The sequence below is a fragment of the Montipora capricornis genome, chromosome 3, assembly GCF_036669925.1.
Source record: "Montipora capricornis isolate CH-2021 chromosome 3, ASM3666992v2, whole genome shotgun sequence".
NCBI lineage: Eukaryota > Metazoa > Cnidaria > Anthozoa > Scleractinia > Acroporidae > Montipora > Montipora capricornis.
The window spans coordinates 14,738,777-14,756,276 of NC_090885.1; the positions used below are offsets into that span (position 1 = coordinate 14,738,777).

At 41.5% G+C, this 17,500-nt stretch overlaps 1 protein-coding gene across 1 annotated transcript in view; it reads left to right on the forward strand.

The window, feature by feature from the left end:
• LOC138042333 (uncharacterized) overlaps positions 1-17,500 on the forward strand; it is a 46,076-nt gene that overhangs the window by 14,754 nt on the left and 13,822 nt on the right. Inside the window, exons 3-10 of the mRNA XM_068888187.1 lie at positions 3,354-3,402; positions 4,629-5,308; positions 11,618-11,821; positions 12,971-13,018; positions 14,512-14,602; positions 15,430-15,578; positions 16,628-16,725; positions 17,194-17,278. Coding sequence (XP_068744288.1) covers positions 3,354-3,402; positions 4,629-5,308; positions 11,618-11,821; positions 12,971-13,018; positions 14,512-14,602; positions 15,430-15,578; positions 16,628-16,725; positions 17,194-17,278 — 1,404 coding nt within the window. The remainder of the gene's footprint in view (positions 1-3,353; positions 3,403-4,628; positions 5,309-11,617; positions 11,822-12,970; positions 13,019-14,511; positions 14,603-15,429; positions 15,579-16,627; positions 16,726-17,193; positions 17,279-17,500) is intronic.

Genomic DNA, 17,500 nt, shown 5'->3' on the forward strand with positions numbered 1-17,500 from the left:
CTTCGAAAATGAAGCTCGGAATAGTTTCATTTGATATTTAACGTAAAGTCAAAGGAAATTTGAGGTTGCTTAAACAAAGAAACTCGAGAAATCTTCTCCAGGCTTGTTCGTTAGAATAGTCGCGTCACATCTCTGGTTTCTTTCATCACACACCTGCTTTAAGCCCAGCTTGTTTCGCCACTTCCTGCCAAGTATTCTTTTTCATGTTTTTCTTTTTAAACAATTTGCAATTTGCAATTTGCGAGAATGGTTATGAACCCTGACAACTTTCTTTGTTATAGGTTTTTGTTCTCTTTTTTGGCCTTGACCGTGCACAAAACACAATAGTTGTTTACTCCGTACTAAGGAACTAACCAATAGAAAGGCGTTGGTTACGTAATTTATGAATAGTGTATGAGCACAAAACAATAGATTGTGCACGGTGGTGGACTTTCCAACCTAAATCTTGGCTTCTTTGTTTGCTCCTTTGATGTTTGCCGAGCTTCCAAATCAGTCCTCTCTATTAACTATGCCTCCACAACCTTCTCGTCCATGCCCGCTCTTTTTGTTTATCGTGGCAGACAGTAATCGAAGAGCCTGGGCTCGTATATTGTGATTGGCTTGTTTTCAGAATCTTTCAAGGAACAGGGAATCTTGTTTTCGGAATCGTAAGCGGATTCTGATTCTTCCGCCTCCGATTCCGTCGATCTTATGACTGCGCTTTCGACGCCAATTTATCACAAGAGCTCTTATAGCTCCACCTACGACTTGGACTCCGATTCCGTCGCTAGTGAAAACCAGCCTTTAGGAACGACAACGGCGATGACGACGAGAACGTCACAAATGATATTTAGTGGGGAAAAACAATAGCTGTGCACGCCCTGCACGTGTTTTTTTCACTTTTGTCCATTCTTTTCCCGTCGTCTGCAAAACAACAACGTGAAATAGTCAAATTTGACGTTTTATGGAGAACAATTAACGTCAACACTTGGGGATAAATTTTTATTTTCTTCCCTAAATTAAGCTCCGTTCCGACCAGTGTCATTTTATGAACTACCACACCCATGTTACATTAAAAAAGTTGAAATAATCACGAAGTGATTACAATAACGCAATTTTACATTTTGAGATGACGTTCTCTTTGCCGTCGCCCTCGTCGTTGCTTAACATCACTACTGAGGGAGCTTCAGCAAAGATAACAGCGACGGCAACGAGAACGTCATCTCAAAATATAAAAAGCAATAGCTTTGCACGCTTTGAAGATGCATTTTTCATTTTTGTCTATTTCTTTGCCGTCGTCAACAAACAACGTAAAATGACCAAATTCGAGGTTTTAGAGAGAGAACGTCACCGCTTGAGGATAATTTTCATTTTCTCCCCTATCTCCCCTAAATTGAGCGCAGTTTATACTAGTTTTGTTCTTGAGGGTTTCTCACACCTTAATTACGTTAAAATGCTTGGAATAGTAGCGAAACGATCACAAAAACGCGAATTCACATTTAACAACTACGTTCTCGTTGCCGTTGCCGTCGTCGTTGCTAAAGCTCCCTATTTGTTGGGTGTGTGCGTAAGTATGCGCGTACGTGCGCACTAATCGGTCCCATGTCCGTATCCATAGTAACAGCCGTGCCTGCAGCCTGGGACTGAATACAAGGCCGCTCGTGAAGAATGTTGATGATGTTTTGAAAGCGTTTGCCCACCCCAGCCGTCAACATCATTCAACTATCGACTTTTTCACCAACACAACCGTCGTAGATCTTAAGGTGGCTTACTACAGTTTTCCGAAGAAAAAGATTAAGATTTTGAAATCTTTGAAATTTAAGCAACAGGATGTCTTTTCTGAAGTGTTAGTCACTGCAATTGCTGTAATATGTAATTTTACCTAATAAATAAATGCAAATCAGGGGAAAAATTTAGTGACCGAGCTCCTGGAGGGGGTACTGGAAACTAGACATTTCAAAGGCCTTTTTCTCAAAACCTAGCGGTACTACCAGGGTTGAAAGTTTTGGGAATTAGTAAACAATATGAAGAGGAAACCGTTAACACACACTTTTTTAAAAAAGATTTTTCAGTTATTATAAAAATAGACAAAAATCGACGTTTTTGCCATTTGCGAAAAACCTGTCCGACGGATTTTTAAAAGAACATAAGAAGCAAGGTGACACACGCTAACGCCAACCCGGCTTCACAACCCGGCATGGCCAACACGTAACGCATGCGCACATTGTTGTGTGAAGCTGCCAATTAAAGGGGTCTCTAAAACACCCCCTGATATACTGATGAAGCCCAGCAAGGCCGAAACAGCTGTCCATGGCTGCTAACTGACGGGGTGAAAAATGGTTGTGCGCATGCGCAATGTGTTGACCATACCGGGTTGGTGTTAGCGTGTGTCAGAAATAAACACAAACAGCGGTGACAGCCATCGGATATAAACGCATCATTTGAAATTAACTTTTACTTGACGTTTCGTATGCTTCTGCATACGTCTTCAGAAGTGACGGTTAATACAAAATTGGAGTTTAAATATACAGGATCACTAACCTAATTTCACGAGTATACCATTTGATTGGCTATTAATTAATATCATATGAGACAAATTACTCTTTAATTTCAAACCTGTACGCCATTTTGGCACTATAGAAAAAGTTGCCATGGGAACACTGTAATTTCACATTCAGCTCCTCAAGTAAGGATAAACAGCTGTATTTACCCTAACCTAGAAATAACGCTAATCTAACCTACGTAGGAAAGGCTTAGACCAATTAACTTTTCTTGTACTGAGTCACTTTTTAATAGGCCAGTTTCGTATTCTAACGGAAGGGGTGGATCGAGCATGAAATGGAGGCTAATGCTGGGGAATCTTTTCACATGCAAATTATTTTCGCCGCATTAGCCTCCATTTCACGCTAGATCCAATCTAACTGTGAGAATACGAACCTAGCCTATTGCTCAAATGGACAATACATGCCGTTTACGTAAAAAGATAAACGGGAAATGGCAGGTTATTGCTTGTTGCAAAAGCATGAAAGTTCTTTTTTCTTATTAACTTGCCTCTCTCGTTGGAGAAATTAAGTGTTCAGTATCTGTAGCAAACAGGCAACTTAAAGAAACAAGTCTCTCTGATTTTGGTTAATGCGAATTTCAACCCGAGTTGAATGTTACTTTACCGTTTCTCATAAAGGCGATCCTAAATTTCTCTCCATAATGATCCCTTTTTTATGGTTGTTGTTTTTTTCTACTATACGTTTACTTGCTTGATTCGTCCTCAGTTACTCCTTCCATCTATTCATTCGTTTATCGTTTGTTCTGTCATTTATTCATTCATTCAATCTTTTTTTTTTCTTCACTCTTTCCCCGTTTTTCGTTTATTGCAGAGAACATCAGAACAGTGGAAGCTGACAGGGAAAGGATTCCTTTGAACAGGTTTGTTTTTTGTAACCTTTCAACGTCATTTATAGAAAGTGGAATTATGCAGCATTTTTTTTTCTGCAAAGTATAGTGGGAATCAGAAGCTTGTATTAACCAGGGTTCAGTTGCTCGAAGCCTGGGTCTGGTTGTTCAAAAACCGATTAACGTTAATCCCAGATTAAAAATTAACCAAGGAGTTTATTTCTTTACTCTCAAATGCTGTTCAGCGTTGATATTCGGCAAAACTTTACAGTAGAAGAAGTCACCCTTGAAAAACAAAAATAATCAACAGAAACTGTTACCAAAAAGTTGAAAACATGAAACAAAACTTTACACTAATCCTGGATTAGTTAATTGGCTTTCGAACAACAGGGACCAGGTTAACGCTAACCGTTGGTTAAGAGGTATCAAAACCTAGGGGGTTTCCATGGAATTTAACGCTGAATAGTGCTAACCATGTGTCGAGCAACCCGGGCAAGGAGTCTACAACTCAGAATCCAATACTAGGTCTATGTAACGGAATTTTACATTTTACAGACGAGGAGTTCTAAAATAAGATTTGGCTTGCACAAGTAACTATTCTCGGTCGCATGAGTAATAATTCTCATGCAAGCCTTGTGATTAACTGGAAAGGTCTGGTTTTTCGGGAAAATCAATCTAAAAGTAACTCGGCCTATGAAAACGCCGTTCGACAAATACAACGAAGTTGTACGCTCCAATTGATGGGGTAGGGAGCGGTTTGCGTTTACTTCTACCGTCTAGTATCGCTTTCACTGACTGAAAAGAATGGTAACTCAAAAAACAGTTAGAGAGCCGTCTGGTGTGGATTTACACTGACAAATTACGAAGCCCACATGGCTCTTTCCAGTCTTTGTTTTCGTAGATAGAATCGTCTAGCTCTTTAAGGACCTTTAATTATTGGTAGTTACGTCTTTGTATTATTTATATTCAATCGATTCGCACTGTGAGGCGAGGATATGATGCGAGGTTATGATGCAGGAAAGAAAATATTGGTAAAAAATGGCATAGCCTCTGGTGGGAAGCCAGGGAGCTGAGCGCCATAAACTGAAATAAATGGAACACTCTTGTGCGTTCCTCGCAGTCAAACGAGCGGATAAGAGCCGGATGAACAGAGGGTAAGTGAATTGAAAAGTGTCGTAATGCATGACTTAATTTAAAATCTATTATTATCTATTTATCACCTGTTATAATTTATTATTTATTAACTATTATTATTCTAGAGTCAAGCGGTCAGAGCCAATCATTTACGATATCTACACGCTTGATCATTTCATCGAGCTCGTAGAAAAGATTGAGCGAAACACGACCACCAACAGAGATACCCTGAAGAAAGTCGCAAACTATATCCGTCTTCTTGGCTACGATACCGATTTGTTTAATATACTCTGTGGGCAAGCCGATCCGTTGCCAGAAACAGTGCTTATTTCCGAAGAGAAACGCATCTTAAGACAGATGGTTACTTATCAGCTTGACGAACGCACCAATGAGGAGAAAGGCGTGGTTTTTACAACCGACCGAGAAACTATAGCTATGGGCCGTGTTGCCACGGGCGTCTGCGCAGGTTTGGTTCGAGATAACAGTGTCTCCCTTCAGACGTGGGCCCAAGGTTCGCCGTACGTCGTCGACAACCTTTTCGCTGCCACCATTGCTTACGACCTAGCACTTAGCGCATTGTTCAGTAAAAATGCCGGTAAGACCACATTCTTTGGTCCCTCGGGAGTGTGGTTACCAGATAACGACTGCCCAGCGAGGTACCGTTTATCTGACCCCGACATCACTAAAGCAACTGATGCGTTGATACTGGGAGGCATTGATGGTTTCCTTCTGGGACACGGTCTTCCCAGCTGGGAGAACAAAGGAGTCCGCCTTGGTCAGTTGCTAAGGATGTACTATGGATCAGGTAAATAGCAGTAAACATGTACAGTCAATGTTTGCTACACAAAGGAAACGTGTTCAACATGTTCAAAAATGTATAGTGAACCCATGCCACCGCCACCAACCGATTAGAGGTGTTTAGTCTTGCGATTGCAGGAGTAAAACCTGTTTTCGGTCCGCGGGCTGCAATACATATCAGAGAAAAGAGGGATTAAAGGGGAACTGTCATGCGATGACATGCGCAGTATTTCTTACAAGCAGAAATTTTAACAAACTTTTAATATTGTGCTATTTCTGTTTAAGTGTAGACCTTATACGGCTTTCGAAAACAATGCAATGTATATTTATCTATTATCGATGATTTGGAGTCCAAAAATAAAACCAAACAAAAATATTTTTGCCATTTTTGTTCACTGACAACTGAATTCAGTGAAGTGTGACCTGAAACATACCCTGGTCCCAAAGGTTTTTCTTGAGCCGCGAGAGAGCCACGAATACGAGTCGCGAAGCGGCGAGAAGAGAAAAACCTTTAGTTACCTTGGACTTGAATCTCACTTTCATGCAGACACTTGCTCTTCTCGACGCTTCGCGACTGGTCGTCTCCGCTTCGCGACTGGTCGTCGCCGCTTCGCGGCTCTCTCGCGGCAAAAGACAAACCTCGATCTGGGACCAGGGTACCTGAAACACTGTCGGCGGTACAAGCGCTCAACTGGAAATATATTTTTCCTCTGCCAAACATATTATCAAGATTAACATGTCATTTCAAAACTGAAAGAGAGTGCATCCATTTTCAAGAGACAACTTTGAAGTCGAAAGACGGTAAGCAGAGAAAAATTCATAATTCGTGCAACAAATAAACACAACCAGTGCAGTTCCTCTCGTCTAAATGCCGGTTTTCTTCAAAATATTCAAATGCACATTTTAGAGCGAAGATAGTAAAGGTTTATCCTCAAAGGATGATGTGGTGGTTTCTGAAATTTAAGCGACTAATAGCTAGAAATCCGCCCCGACGGATCATCACCTTAACGTGGTGGGGTGGTTTGCGCGTCCCAATGACCTCTAGAGCTACGTCGGCGGGAGCTTTGAGCTCCTGTTTGGGTTACCCTTGCCGAACAGGTCGAAAGGTAGGGAGCAGACGAAGAATGATCCACTGGTTCTCCAGGTTGGGGGTGAGCTTGGGGCTGATAACCCCATCTTATAAAAACGTAATTATTACAGAAACCAGAAGCAGAAGCATTTCATTCGAAAACGGAAGGAACACCATGACCTTACCTCGCAGTAGATGCACGATGACGCTCGGGAGGCAAACCCGAAAGGAAGCACCCGAGCCGACAGGGTCATTGGTGCACCCTAAAAACACTTTGAAGATAGGAAATTGGAATGTGAGCACGTTGTATAGAACAGAGAGCCTTGCACAAGCAGCAAGGGAGATGCACAGGAGAGGAATATCCATTATGGGTATAAGTGAAACACACTGGACTGGTCAGGGTAAACTACAAATTGCAGAGGGAGAGACTATTATCTACTCTGGTAGGGAAGATGACATACATAGAGCAGGGGTAGGTATATTGATGTCACAAGATGCAGCTGGGGCTGTCATAGAATGGATACCGGTCAGTGAGAGGATAATTCAAGCTCGTTTTCACTCAAGGCACATCAAACTAACGGTAATACATGTCTATGCCCCAACCGAGGATGCAGATGAAGAGACCAAAGATGAGTTCTATGCAAGGCTACAGGAGGTGCTGGATAAGAGAAACAAGCACGATATGCTGATTATCACCGGAGACGTGAATGCGAAGACGGGAGAGGAAAACACCAACTGTGAACGAGTGATGGGGAAGCAGGGGCTAGGAGTACGAAATGGCAACGGCGAAAAGCTTTGCGATATGTGCGACATGAACGAACTGGTCATAACAGGAACATTGTTTCCTCATAAAATTATCCACAAAGCGACATGGATTTCACCGGATGGACGAACCAGGAATCAGATCGATCATGTCTTGATTAATAAACGGTTCAGGAACTCGGTAGAAGGTACAAGGGTCTACAGGTCTGCAGACTTGGGTAGTGATCACTATCTTGTTTGTACAACTATCAGACTTAAGCTCGAGAGACCCCCGAGGCAAAAGAAAACAGGTCGGGTCAAATACGACACATAAAAGCTGGGAAACGAAGATACCCTGACAGAATTCAGGGTTACCCTAATGAATAGGTACCAGGTCTTACAACAAGAAGGCGGAGATTTAGAAGAAGATCAACACGAGGTGGAGAAAGATTTTGAAGTCATGAGGAAAGCGTATACCGAAGTAACGGATACTGTTTTAGGTAAACCGAGGAAGAAGAAGAAACCTTGGATAAGCGGAGAATCATGGCAGCTAGTAAATCAACGGGATGCCATCAACAAGAAGATTTTAAGCATTCATTCAGAAAGGGTGAAGAATCAACTAAGAGCAAAATGTGCTGAGAAGAACAAGGAAGTGAAAAGGAGCATCAAGTCTGATGAAAGGAAGTGGCTGAACAACATCGCTAGCCAAGCTGAAGAGGCTGCAAGAAGCCAACACATGAAAACACTGTACGTGCTAACAAAGACACTTAGCAATGCATGGCAGCCAGAGTCGTCAAAGCACTTCGGTGATGGACAAGCACGGAAACCTCCTCGGCAACAAAAAAGATATACAAGACCGATGGACGGAACACTTCAAAGAGGTACTAAACTGAAAACCACCACAAAATCCAATAACCATCATGGATGATGACAAAGAAGAACTCGATTTCCAGGAAGCAAGACACTGAGCCAACACTAGGCGAAGTAAAGGAGGCAGTTAGAAAATTGAAAAGTGGGAAAGAACCCGGAATCGATAACATCACCGCCGAGCTATTGAAGACGGACACAGAATTCTCAACAATAAAGATACACGAGCTGTTGTCGAAGATATGGAAGTTCGAGGTTATTCCAGAGGCTTGGAGGAAAGGGTTGATAATCAAGTTACCAAAGAAGGGTAACCTAAAGGACTGTAAGAACTCAAGAGGCATAACTCTATTGTCCATAGTTGGAAAAATTCTAGGTCGTATTGTTATTGGCAGAGTGAGAAGTGGAGCAGACAAAAGACTCAGGAAGGAGCAAGCTGGTTATAGGCAAGGGAGAGGAACAACAGAGGAAGTCTTCATTCTAAGGAATATCATAGAGCAAGCAAACGAGTGGCAAGCAACTATATATGTGAACTTTATAGACTTTGAGAAGCTTTCGACTCGGTACACCGGGACAGTCTATGGATTATCATGCGGAAGTACGGCATCCCCGAGATCATAAGGATAAAAGTACCGTCAGCTGTTTTATGCGGATTTCCAATGTGCTGTAGAGAACCAAGGAGAGAGAGGTGAATGGTTCAATATTAAGACCGGTGTAAAACAAGGCTGCAACATGTCTGGATTCCTCTTTCTTATAGTGATGGACTGGGTAATGAGAACAACTGTTGGCAAGGGGGAGAACGGCATAAGATGGAGACTAACAACAAAACTGGATGACCTAGATTTTGCAGATGACGAAGCATTACTATCCTCGTCAAGAAATCAAATGCAAGACAAAATCTCAAGAATAGACAGGGAAGCCAAAAGGGTCGGCCTAAAAATAAACCTTGACAAGACCAACGTCATACGAATCAATGCGAAGAATCAAGCACCTATCAGCATAGTGGGTAAAAACATCAAAGAAGTAGAAGAGTTTACCTATCTTGGCGCCAAAGTCAACAAAGAAGGAGGTGGGATGGAGGACTTACAGAACAGACTTTCAAAGGCAAGAGGGACATATATTAGGCTAATTAAGATCTTGAACTCCAAGAGCATCTCAAAGAGAACGAAGATGAAACTGTACAAGACCCTCGTCTTGCCTGATCTTGATGTATGGATGTGAGACCTGGAAAATGACCAAGAGCGATGAACACATTCTCAAAGTGTTTCAAAACAAATGCCTACGGACGATTCACAGCATACGTTGGCAAGATCACATCTCCACCAAAGAGTTACTAGCCAGGGCGGAAATGTCACCAGCGAGTCAGGAAGTAAAGAGAAGAAGATGGAAGTTCATTGGCCACATTCTAAGGCAGGACAGAGCGAGCGATACAAGGACGGCGTGAAATTGGAGACCGGAGGGAAAAAGAAAGAGGGGAGACCAAAGACAACGTGGAGAAGGACCGTAGAGAGGGAGATGAAAGAACGAGGATGGGGTTCGTAGGACGAGGAGCGGGGCGTTGCAGTTGACAAACAGACATGGAAAGCTCCTGTGGAGGCCCTATATGTGCCACCTGGAACGCGGCGGACAGGTAACAGGTAATAGCTAGAAATGAGTCGCGACGATGGACTTGTTCAAATTATAATGGTGAAACGGCTTACACTTCGATTATACACCATACGTCGAATCTCTCATGAATTCACACCAAAGAAAAGCTTCACATCATTGTAGATGCTGTATTGGTACTTTGACTGCACTGCTTTGCCTTCTTGAGGAGATTGAAATACTATTTGTGCGTCTAGTGTTTTAGATTCTGCAGGCGACAGTGGCCTCCATAATGTCTGCCTGCAACTCACTAAACTTGAAAAGTTCAGGATGAAATTTTCAAATCTCGATTCAAAAACCTGGCGCATGCGTGTCCGTGACAGTGCCCCTTTAATAGAAGGTACGATGAGGGATCGAAGAGTTGCTTTTGGGTGTAGCATCCAATATCTGTCATCATCATCATCATCTTGGGGAAGTGGTCTGAGACTGTTCCAGCGGCCATATTGTTTAGTGTCCCTTAGTTAATAGGGAGAGGGCGACATAATCGGTACTCCAAACTAATCTGGCTCAAAGAACTAAATTTCATTCTTCCGCAAATTCAGTTAAGGTAATTCCCTTGAAAATGACGTACTATCCTGGTTTCTGTCAAACTTGGCACAATTGATATTCATGCACAGGACATTGAAGAAATGCAGTAAAAAGATGGGGTCACTACGGTGCTTTTAGAGGAACATCTATTTCTTCCCTCCTTTTTCGTAAGAGACAAGTGTCTCTTCTCTTTTTTTCTAATATTGATTTTGTCCGCTCCTCCTTTTTTTGCCGCCACTTTTTTTTTCTGCCGCTCAGTGTTTTTCCCCGCTATTTTTTTTTTCGCATGTACTTTTTTTTTTGCTGCCCACTGTTTTTTTGCAGCTCATTTTTTTTTTCTGCCGTTCAATTTAATTTTTTATTTTCCACATACTTTTATTGAGAAGCCGTAAAAAATGGTGAACAACGGGAAAAAAAGGGGTGTATTGAAGATAGCGACCCTTAGGACCCCTAAGACCAAAACCCTCAATTTGGCTAACCCTAGGCCTAATAGTTGGTTTTTAGGTCTAGGGTCAGCCAAATTGATGGTTTTGGGTTACTTTCTTCGCTTTCGAGTCTTAGGGGTTAGGGTTAGGGTTAGGGTTAACCCGAAAAATGGTGGGCAGCGAAAAAAAATCCTTAAATATTAGAGGTAGCGGCGAAAGAAAAAGTGAGCTGCAGGAAAAAATGAGCTGCGAAAAAGAAGTGAGCGGCACAAAGAAAAGGAGCAGCGGACAAAATCAACCTTAAAAAATAAGAGAAGAGAGACTGGTCTCTTACGAAAAAGGAGAGAAGAAATAGATGTCCCTTTAAAAGCACCGTAGGTCACCGTGCATGTTTTCATGCTGCATGCCCTTTATTTTAAGTGTTTTTTTTTTTTTTAACGAATTACGCGAGAAGAGTTTGAAACGTGATCAACCGGAAAAGTCATAATTATATAGCAAAAGCTACTGAATATTACTGAAAAATTGAACCTACTTGTTTGTCGTGGCCAAAATCTTGCAGTAAAGTGATTTCAAATTGCTCGATCGTGCAAAAAAATGTAAGCAAATTGGACTGCTACATCATCACCTCACACTCAGTGTCTTGCTCCAAATGCAGTTTTTACTCATTTATATATAAATACTACCACGTCTACTATCCAACTTTTTTTCTCCTTAAAATATGTTTTCCGTGTACCTATTACTAGTACATAACACCATTAAAAAGAGGGGTTTACCTTGTCAGGAGAAAATAACCATTCCTTGACAGATTAAGCTCGGTGTCAGTGAAAACCCGCCATTTTATCAACGTGCGCGAGCTAACGCGCGCGCCAATGAAGCAAGTACAGACGAGACGTTGAACCAGGGACTACCAAGATCAACTTCAACGAGTGCTCAGAACGGGTCTTGAACTCGGGATTTTAAAGCAATCTCGGGCCGCACTGCCTCGTTCCTGTTTTCTTGTGAGCATTTCCACCAATAACACCAGCATTTCCTTGCACATCTGTAGGAATTTTGTACGATAAATCCTACGCCAGGTGCCGACGAAACTCTAAATTTACTGATGTAGTGGATAAGGAAGTCCTGGTTGATCAGATCCGTGGATTGGCGTACGGGTTGTACAACAAGTTATCCCCACAGCTCACAAACGTCAGGTTAACTGACATCGCCGGGTTAGCCAGAGATGCCGGTCAACAATTCTTCTCGTACTTTGGTGGGTAGAAACTTCCAATGTTAAGATTCGATTAACTTAAAGGCTTCTGATGCGTGTATATGTTGCCGGTAAAATCCGTTTTCACGTTAAATCCGTTTTTACCCAGTAGGTTAAATTGGTGATCTTCATCATTTTACCTAAGTTGAATACGCACTCAGATGAATTTCAGGAAGAAAGGTTTTTTTGGGCCTAGAGAAAAAATTTAGCTTAGACTGAGTCTAGCCTAAAATTAAAAATTAAGCCTAGAGAAAATTAGGATTAGTTTGGTTATTATACATGGGTATCAATTGACTTATCAGAGCGAGTTTCAATCGAGTGTCATAAAACCAAAACCAAAGTAATTACTTTGCCAATCAAAACCAGTAAACCAATCAAAGAAGAAAGAACACGTAGCCAACACAAAGCGCGGGAAAATGTGCACGCGCGAGCCACGATTGGTTTGGGTTTCATTTCTGACTGGTTGAAAAAGTGGCACGAGAACTTTGCACCAATCACTGAGTGAAGTATGCAAAACCAAAGCAATTCGCTAATTACTTTCTACAATCAATTGAAAATCGCCCTATACAAAACTAATTAATGAAAAGAAATGTGCTGGGATGAGCATGTTCGTCGTTGTGGTGTAATGGTGAAGACAGGGCTAAAAATCTGGAGGGTCCGAGTTCGAGTATTGGTAAGTGCATAGTACATTTCTTTGATCCCCAACAATGTTGAAATGTTGATAAATATATGAATACAGAAATCGATAAGATGATAAAAATCATTAAGAGGACGTGTTTGAGATGCGTAAGACAGCTCTTGAGGGAAAAAAAGAGGTGTTTTCAGTCCGGGTTGAACCTAGGTAAAATGAGGCACACCAATTTGACCTAGACAAAAACGGATTCAACCTCAGAACAGATTTGACCGACAACATATATGCAGTAATATGCAAGCGGGAATTTGAGAAACATAGGAAGCTTCTTAAGCCTGGAATGGCGGTATCCGTTAATTCATTTCTTTGCTTTTCTTTTCCCATGCGATGTTCCCCATCTCAGTGGATAATCAGTTGTTTCTCTAACTTAAACTCAATGCACGAATAAGCGCATCCTCACGGCGCCTCTGTAGTTGTTCGCCTGTGAAGATGGTCTAAATTTGATCTTCTTTATTTTCTAGAGGGTATTTCAGGAAATACAACGTGCAGTACTGATGAAGATAAAGGAGGTTAGAAATTGTATAAGTCGTAACAGTTCAATTTCGGGCATCATTTGGTATATGAAATGATAATACGTTCATCACAGGGCAACCCGAGATTGGAAATTGGTTGTGACTAGAGTAAGGGCGGGACACTTGATGACAAATACGTAACATCGCGCTACACTGGCGAGGTGAAGATGCGAAAGTGAAAGATAGACTGTCACTCACGAAGATCGTTGATACTGAACCAACCATTTTGGAACTAGTGCTTATAGGCTTAATTATACTAAACACGTTAACACGACAAAAGTTATACTTAGGGCGCATGGAACAACCGCATTTCGTCTCCTTGCCTGGCCCTAAAGTTGTTTGTCATAAAGTGTTCCACACTTTAAACACACACAACTTACAAGAAGTCAGGGAATAGAGAAAACAACCGGAAAAAGCAGATAGTCGCATTTAAAAGATTCGTCACTGGAATATCAAAGAACAATTCTTTTGAAGTGAATATTAAATTTACCGTAATTTGTTCTCGGTAAAGGTATGCAAAACGTCGATGTGGAGGCAAGCCTAGTTTTATAATTGTGCCTTGAGGATACATTGCAACTCTTTTTATTAAACCTCTCAGATATTACGCTACCCTGTGTACCAGGAATTATTTTTTTTCCTGAGGGTCCGAGACAACGCTACGCAAGTAGATGACAACTAAACTGATTAGTGTAAAGTGCTAAGTTTCCACCCCATATGAACCATGTGAGCGTTAGCACTACTGATGGAAATGGGCCCACACAAGGACAGAGAAAAACTCTGACCAGGGTGGGAATTGAACCCACGACCTTCGGGTTAGATCTCCGCTGATCTGCCGACTGAGCTACAAGGTCAGACGGGAGCAGGTCGTGGGAACTGAAGATGTTAAAGTCACGGCAATCAACATGTACAAGTACAAGGAAAGATTACGTTTTTGCAAACGTTGGCCGTGTAGCACTTGTATATGAACAGACTTAACTGATTAGAGTGTAATGTGAAGTGCTAAGTTTCCACTGCAAGAACGTAAATCTTCCTTGTAGATGACAACTACGCACGCTATGATTGGTTAATTAAGTAGGCCATCAGTTCTATGGTACGACCAGTCAGACGGCACGCTAAATTTGAAATTTTCATGCAAGATTTTCTGGCAAGTCTTTCATTTTGTTTATGTGAAATAGGCCCGTGAAACTCTTGCAAGCAACTACTTCAAAAAGCCAATAAGATTTTTTTCGGGTTTTGACGTATGCCAATCATTTGTTGGTTATTGCAGTTGAACGTTCCGCTTGACTGCAATTAGTTTCCTTAAATTTCACGCTCGCCTGATTACCTCCGAGATACCACAAATGTCTTACTTACCTCGCTTTCTCGGTCTGTACAGTGATTTACAGAACCAAGTTTTCTCCCGTTGATTTACGGCCCGCTCGGTCCATAACTTACAATACGGACCTAGAACATTGTTACTTAGGAAGAGGTGTATAATTCCTCTGTTTCAGATTGCGAAATTCCAGCTAATATTGTCTTCGTCATGGATGAGTCCGGAAGCATAGGAACTCCTGACTATGTGAAGGAGAAGAACTTTGTCAGGTGGCTCACTCTCGTTTAATAAGACAAGTAGTCTTAGGGGGAATGTTGATTAAATGCAAAGACACGCGTTGAGATATCAATGTTTTGTTCATTGAATTCACCTTTAGCGGGACACAACTTGAAACTCCCAGACAGCCATTTTGGTCCCCAGACTCCGCTTTTCAATTTGGCCAGCGCTAAGAACACGGACTTTCGTACTCAGAGTCCTCTAGCTGTATTAGACATAATTCAAACCCCGTCGTTTTATTATTTTTGTGATTTATATATTTCTGAGGTAGAAAAAACAAACAGCACTGAAACTAGTTTTAGAGTTTGAATCTCCCTCCAACCTCGGACTGCCATTGTTATGCAAGCGACCAATCAAAAAAAAAAAGTTCAAACCATTATCCCAGAGTCTCTCCGGCGCTCACCCGCTGACCAAAAAGCCCGAGGACTCTGGGTACGAGATTGCAGCCAAAGCAGGAAGTCCGCGAATCCTGGGCTTCCGGCTCTTCTACGCATTCACAATAACGGTCGTCAACTGTTACAACATCATACCATTACCGCGACTGCGAGTATTATTGGCTGTGGCCAGAGTCCGTGTTCTTAGCGCTTCCCAAAAGAAAAGCGGACTCTGGAGACGAGAAATGCCAGACGGCTTGATAGCAAAATTGGTACAGCAATTGCCGCGCAATCGCGTGGTCATGAGTTTAAATCTCGTTCAAATCTGGATTTTTTCAAACTTTCTTGCAATTGCTAAGTTGCTTTGATAAATTAGAAATGCGATGATCTTTCATACTATCATTTCATGTTTTGTTCATTGTATCATATTATATAATTCTCTTCAGTCAGATAATCGAAAGTTTCGACATTTCACCACGCCAAGCACGAGTGGCTATTGTCGAATATTCAACCAGTGCTTCCTTGTCTGTGGGCCTCAACAATTACGGCTCCAAAACCCGGTTGATGTGTGCAGTCGAGAATCTTCAGTACTCAGGTAGTAAGCTGTTCGATTAAAGAGATACATGTAGATGAACTAGTTTGTTACTATGAAAGTGTATTAAAACCCACTTTTCATTGGCTGAAAAACCGTGAAAAGAATTCAGTCTCATTCCCAGAGCTTTCTCGCCGAGGAGAGGACAGGCCCTCCCCTCGGCGAAAATGCCCAGGGAACGAGGCTGGAAAATCCGGCGCCAAATTCAACACATGACAAATGGTATTTAACAATTATTCCACGCGCGCGAGTTGGATATGAGATGATAGATAGCCAAGGATGCGCGTAGCGCCGAGTTGGCTACATTTAATCATCTCATATTAAACAAGCGCGAGCGGAATAACTGTTTTATTAAAAACGTCCACAAATTATGGATAAATCTTCCCTATTTTCTTGTCCGTAAAGAAAAACTGATGGGTACAGTTACTGACATTTGTATAGCATGGTATAATAGCTCTTAGTATATTACTCAACCCCCTGTTATTGCATTCCTGGCTTTTTGATTGGCTCGCCAAATCCCGGTTATCAGCGAATAACCCAAGTTTTGGAAAGCAGTGCGCCAAGTGTCAGTGTGTCAAAAAAAATTCGGCGCGAAGTTTAAGTTTTGTTCCGACAAAATGGCTGAAAACAACAGGTTTGGAGAAGTGTCTCCCTCGGAAATACAACAACTTTCCGACAATGCCGTCCCGGAAACTACACTAAAGAAAGCCACAAGGTTCGGCATAAACATATTCAATGGTACGAAACTATGAAGTTCAAAAGCTCGTCATTCTCGCTGTCGATAATTTTGCGAATTGATAACGTGTAACAAAACACAAATGTTTACTTAAATGTTTCAGTTTAATCATGAAGCATAAACGAAAACAGTTATTCCATTCGTGCTTGAAGTGTATAGCCAACACGGCGCCACGCTCCTCTTGGCTATTTATCACCTCATATCCAATGCGCACTCATGGAATAATTGTTAGATATACCATGATGGCTAAGCCAATCAAAACTCTAGAATTGAGTCATCCAATGATCCGGGTTTTATTTTACTTTTGTTATTCTAGATGGTTGGACGCACACAGCAGAGGCACTAGAGGTCACACACTACCATGTGTTGAGACCGGCGCTAAATAATCCAGTTGGCGATACGGAGACTGTACAAGTAATACTTTATTTTTGAAACTAAACTTTACGTGCTTAACTAAATTGGAAGACATTTTAAAAAGCTCACGAATACAGGGTTTCAATGTCACTTCTTCCTTTCTCCGTTCCTTCCTGTATTCCTTCTTTTATTCATTCGTTCATTTATCATTAATTCATTTACGAATTTCGTTCGTTCATTCATTCATATAGGTTGTAACTATCATATTTTATAACATTTTTTCCAGTATTACGCCAACATCTATATACTGCATTTATAAATATATGTACATAGAAGCAACCCAATGTAAGCTCACATTGTAGAAGAATTAGAAGGCCGGTTTACATCACTAAATAATCAAATGTACGTTGTATCGGTTTCTGCCCAAAATATTCATCCATTCACTCATTCATTTGTTCCTTCATTATTTCACTCATTTATTCCTTTTATTTATCCATATCTATCAGTCATTCAAAGGCTTTTTTTTAGATTGTTATTGTGCTCACGGATGGAAAATCAAATGGCCCAAAATCGTTGAAGCAGACTGTAGAGAATTTAAAGAACGACATCAAAGGTACACTTCTCGGCCCAATTTTCGAGAAACGGTTCTGGAGCTCTTCTTTCGTGTTGGAGGGATGTCTAAAAAGGCTTGTTTCTGGCAAGGGAGATTGTCATTTGAGAGTCGCACTTGTTAAAACAATCATTGTCAAATTGGACTACTGTATAGAGAAGGTCGCGTATTCAGCTCCGGCCGGATAGAAGCACGGGGTCTTTGAAGAATGAGGAGAAATAGTTG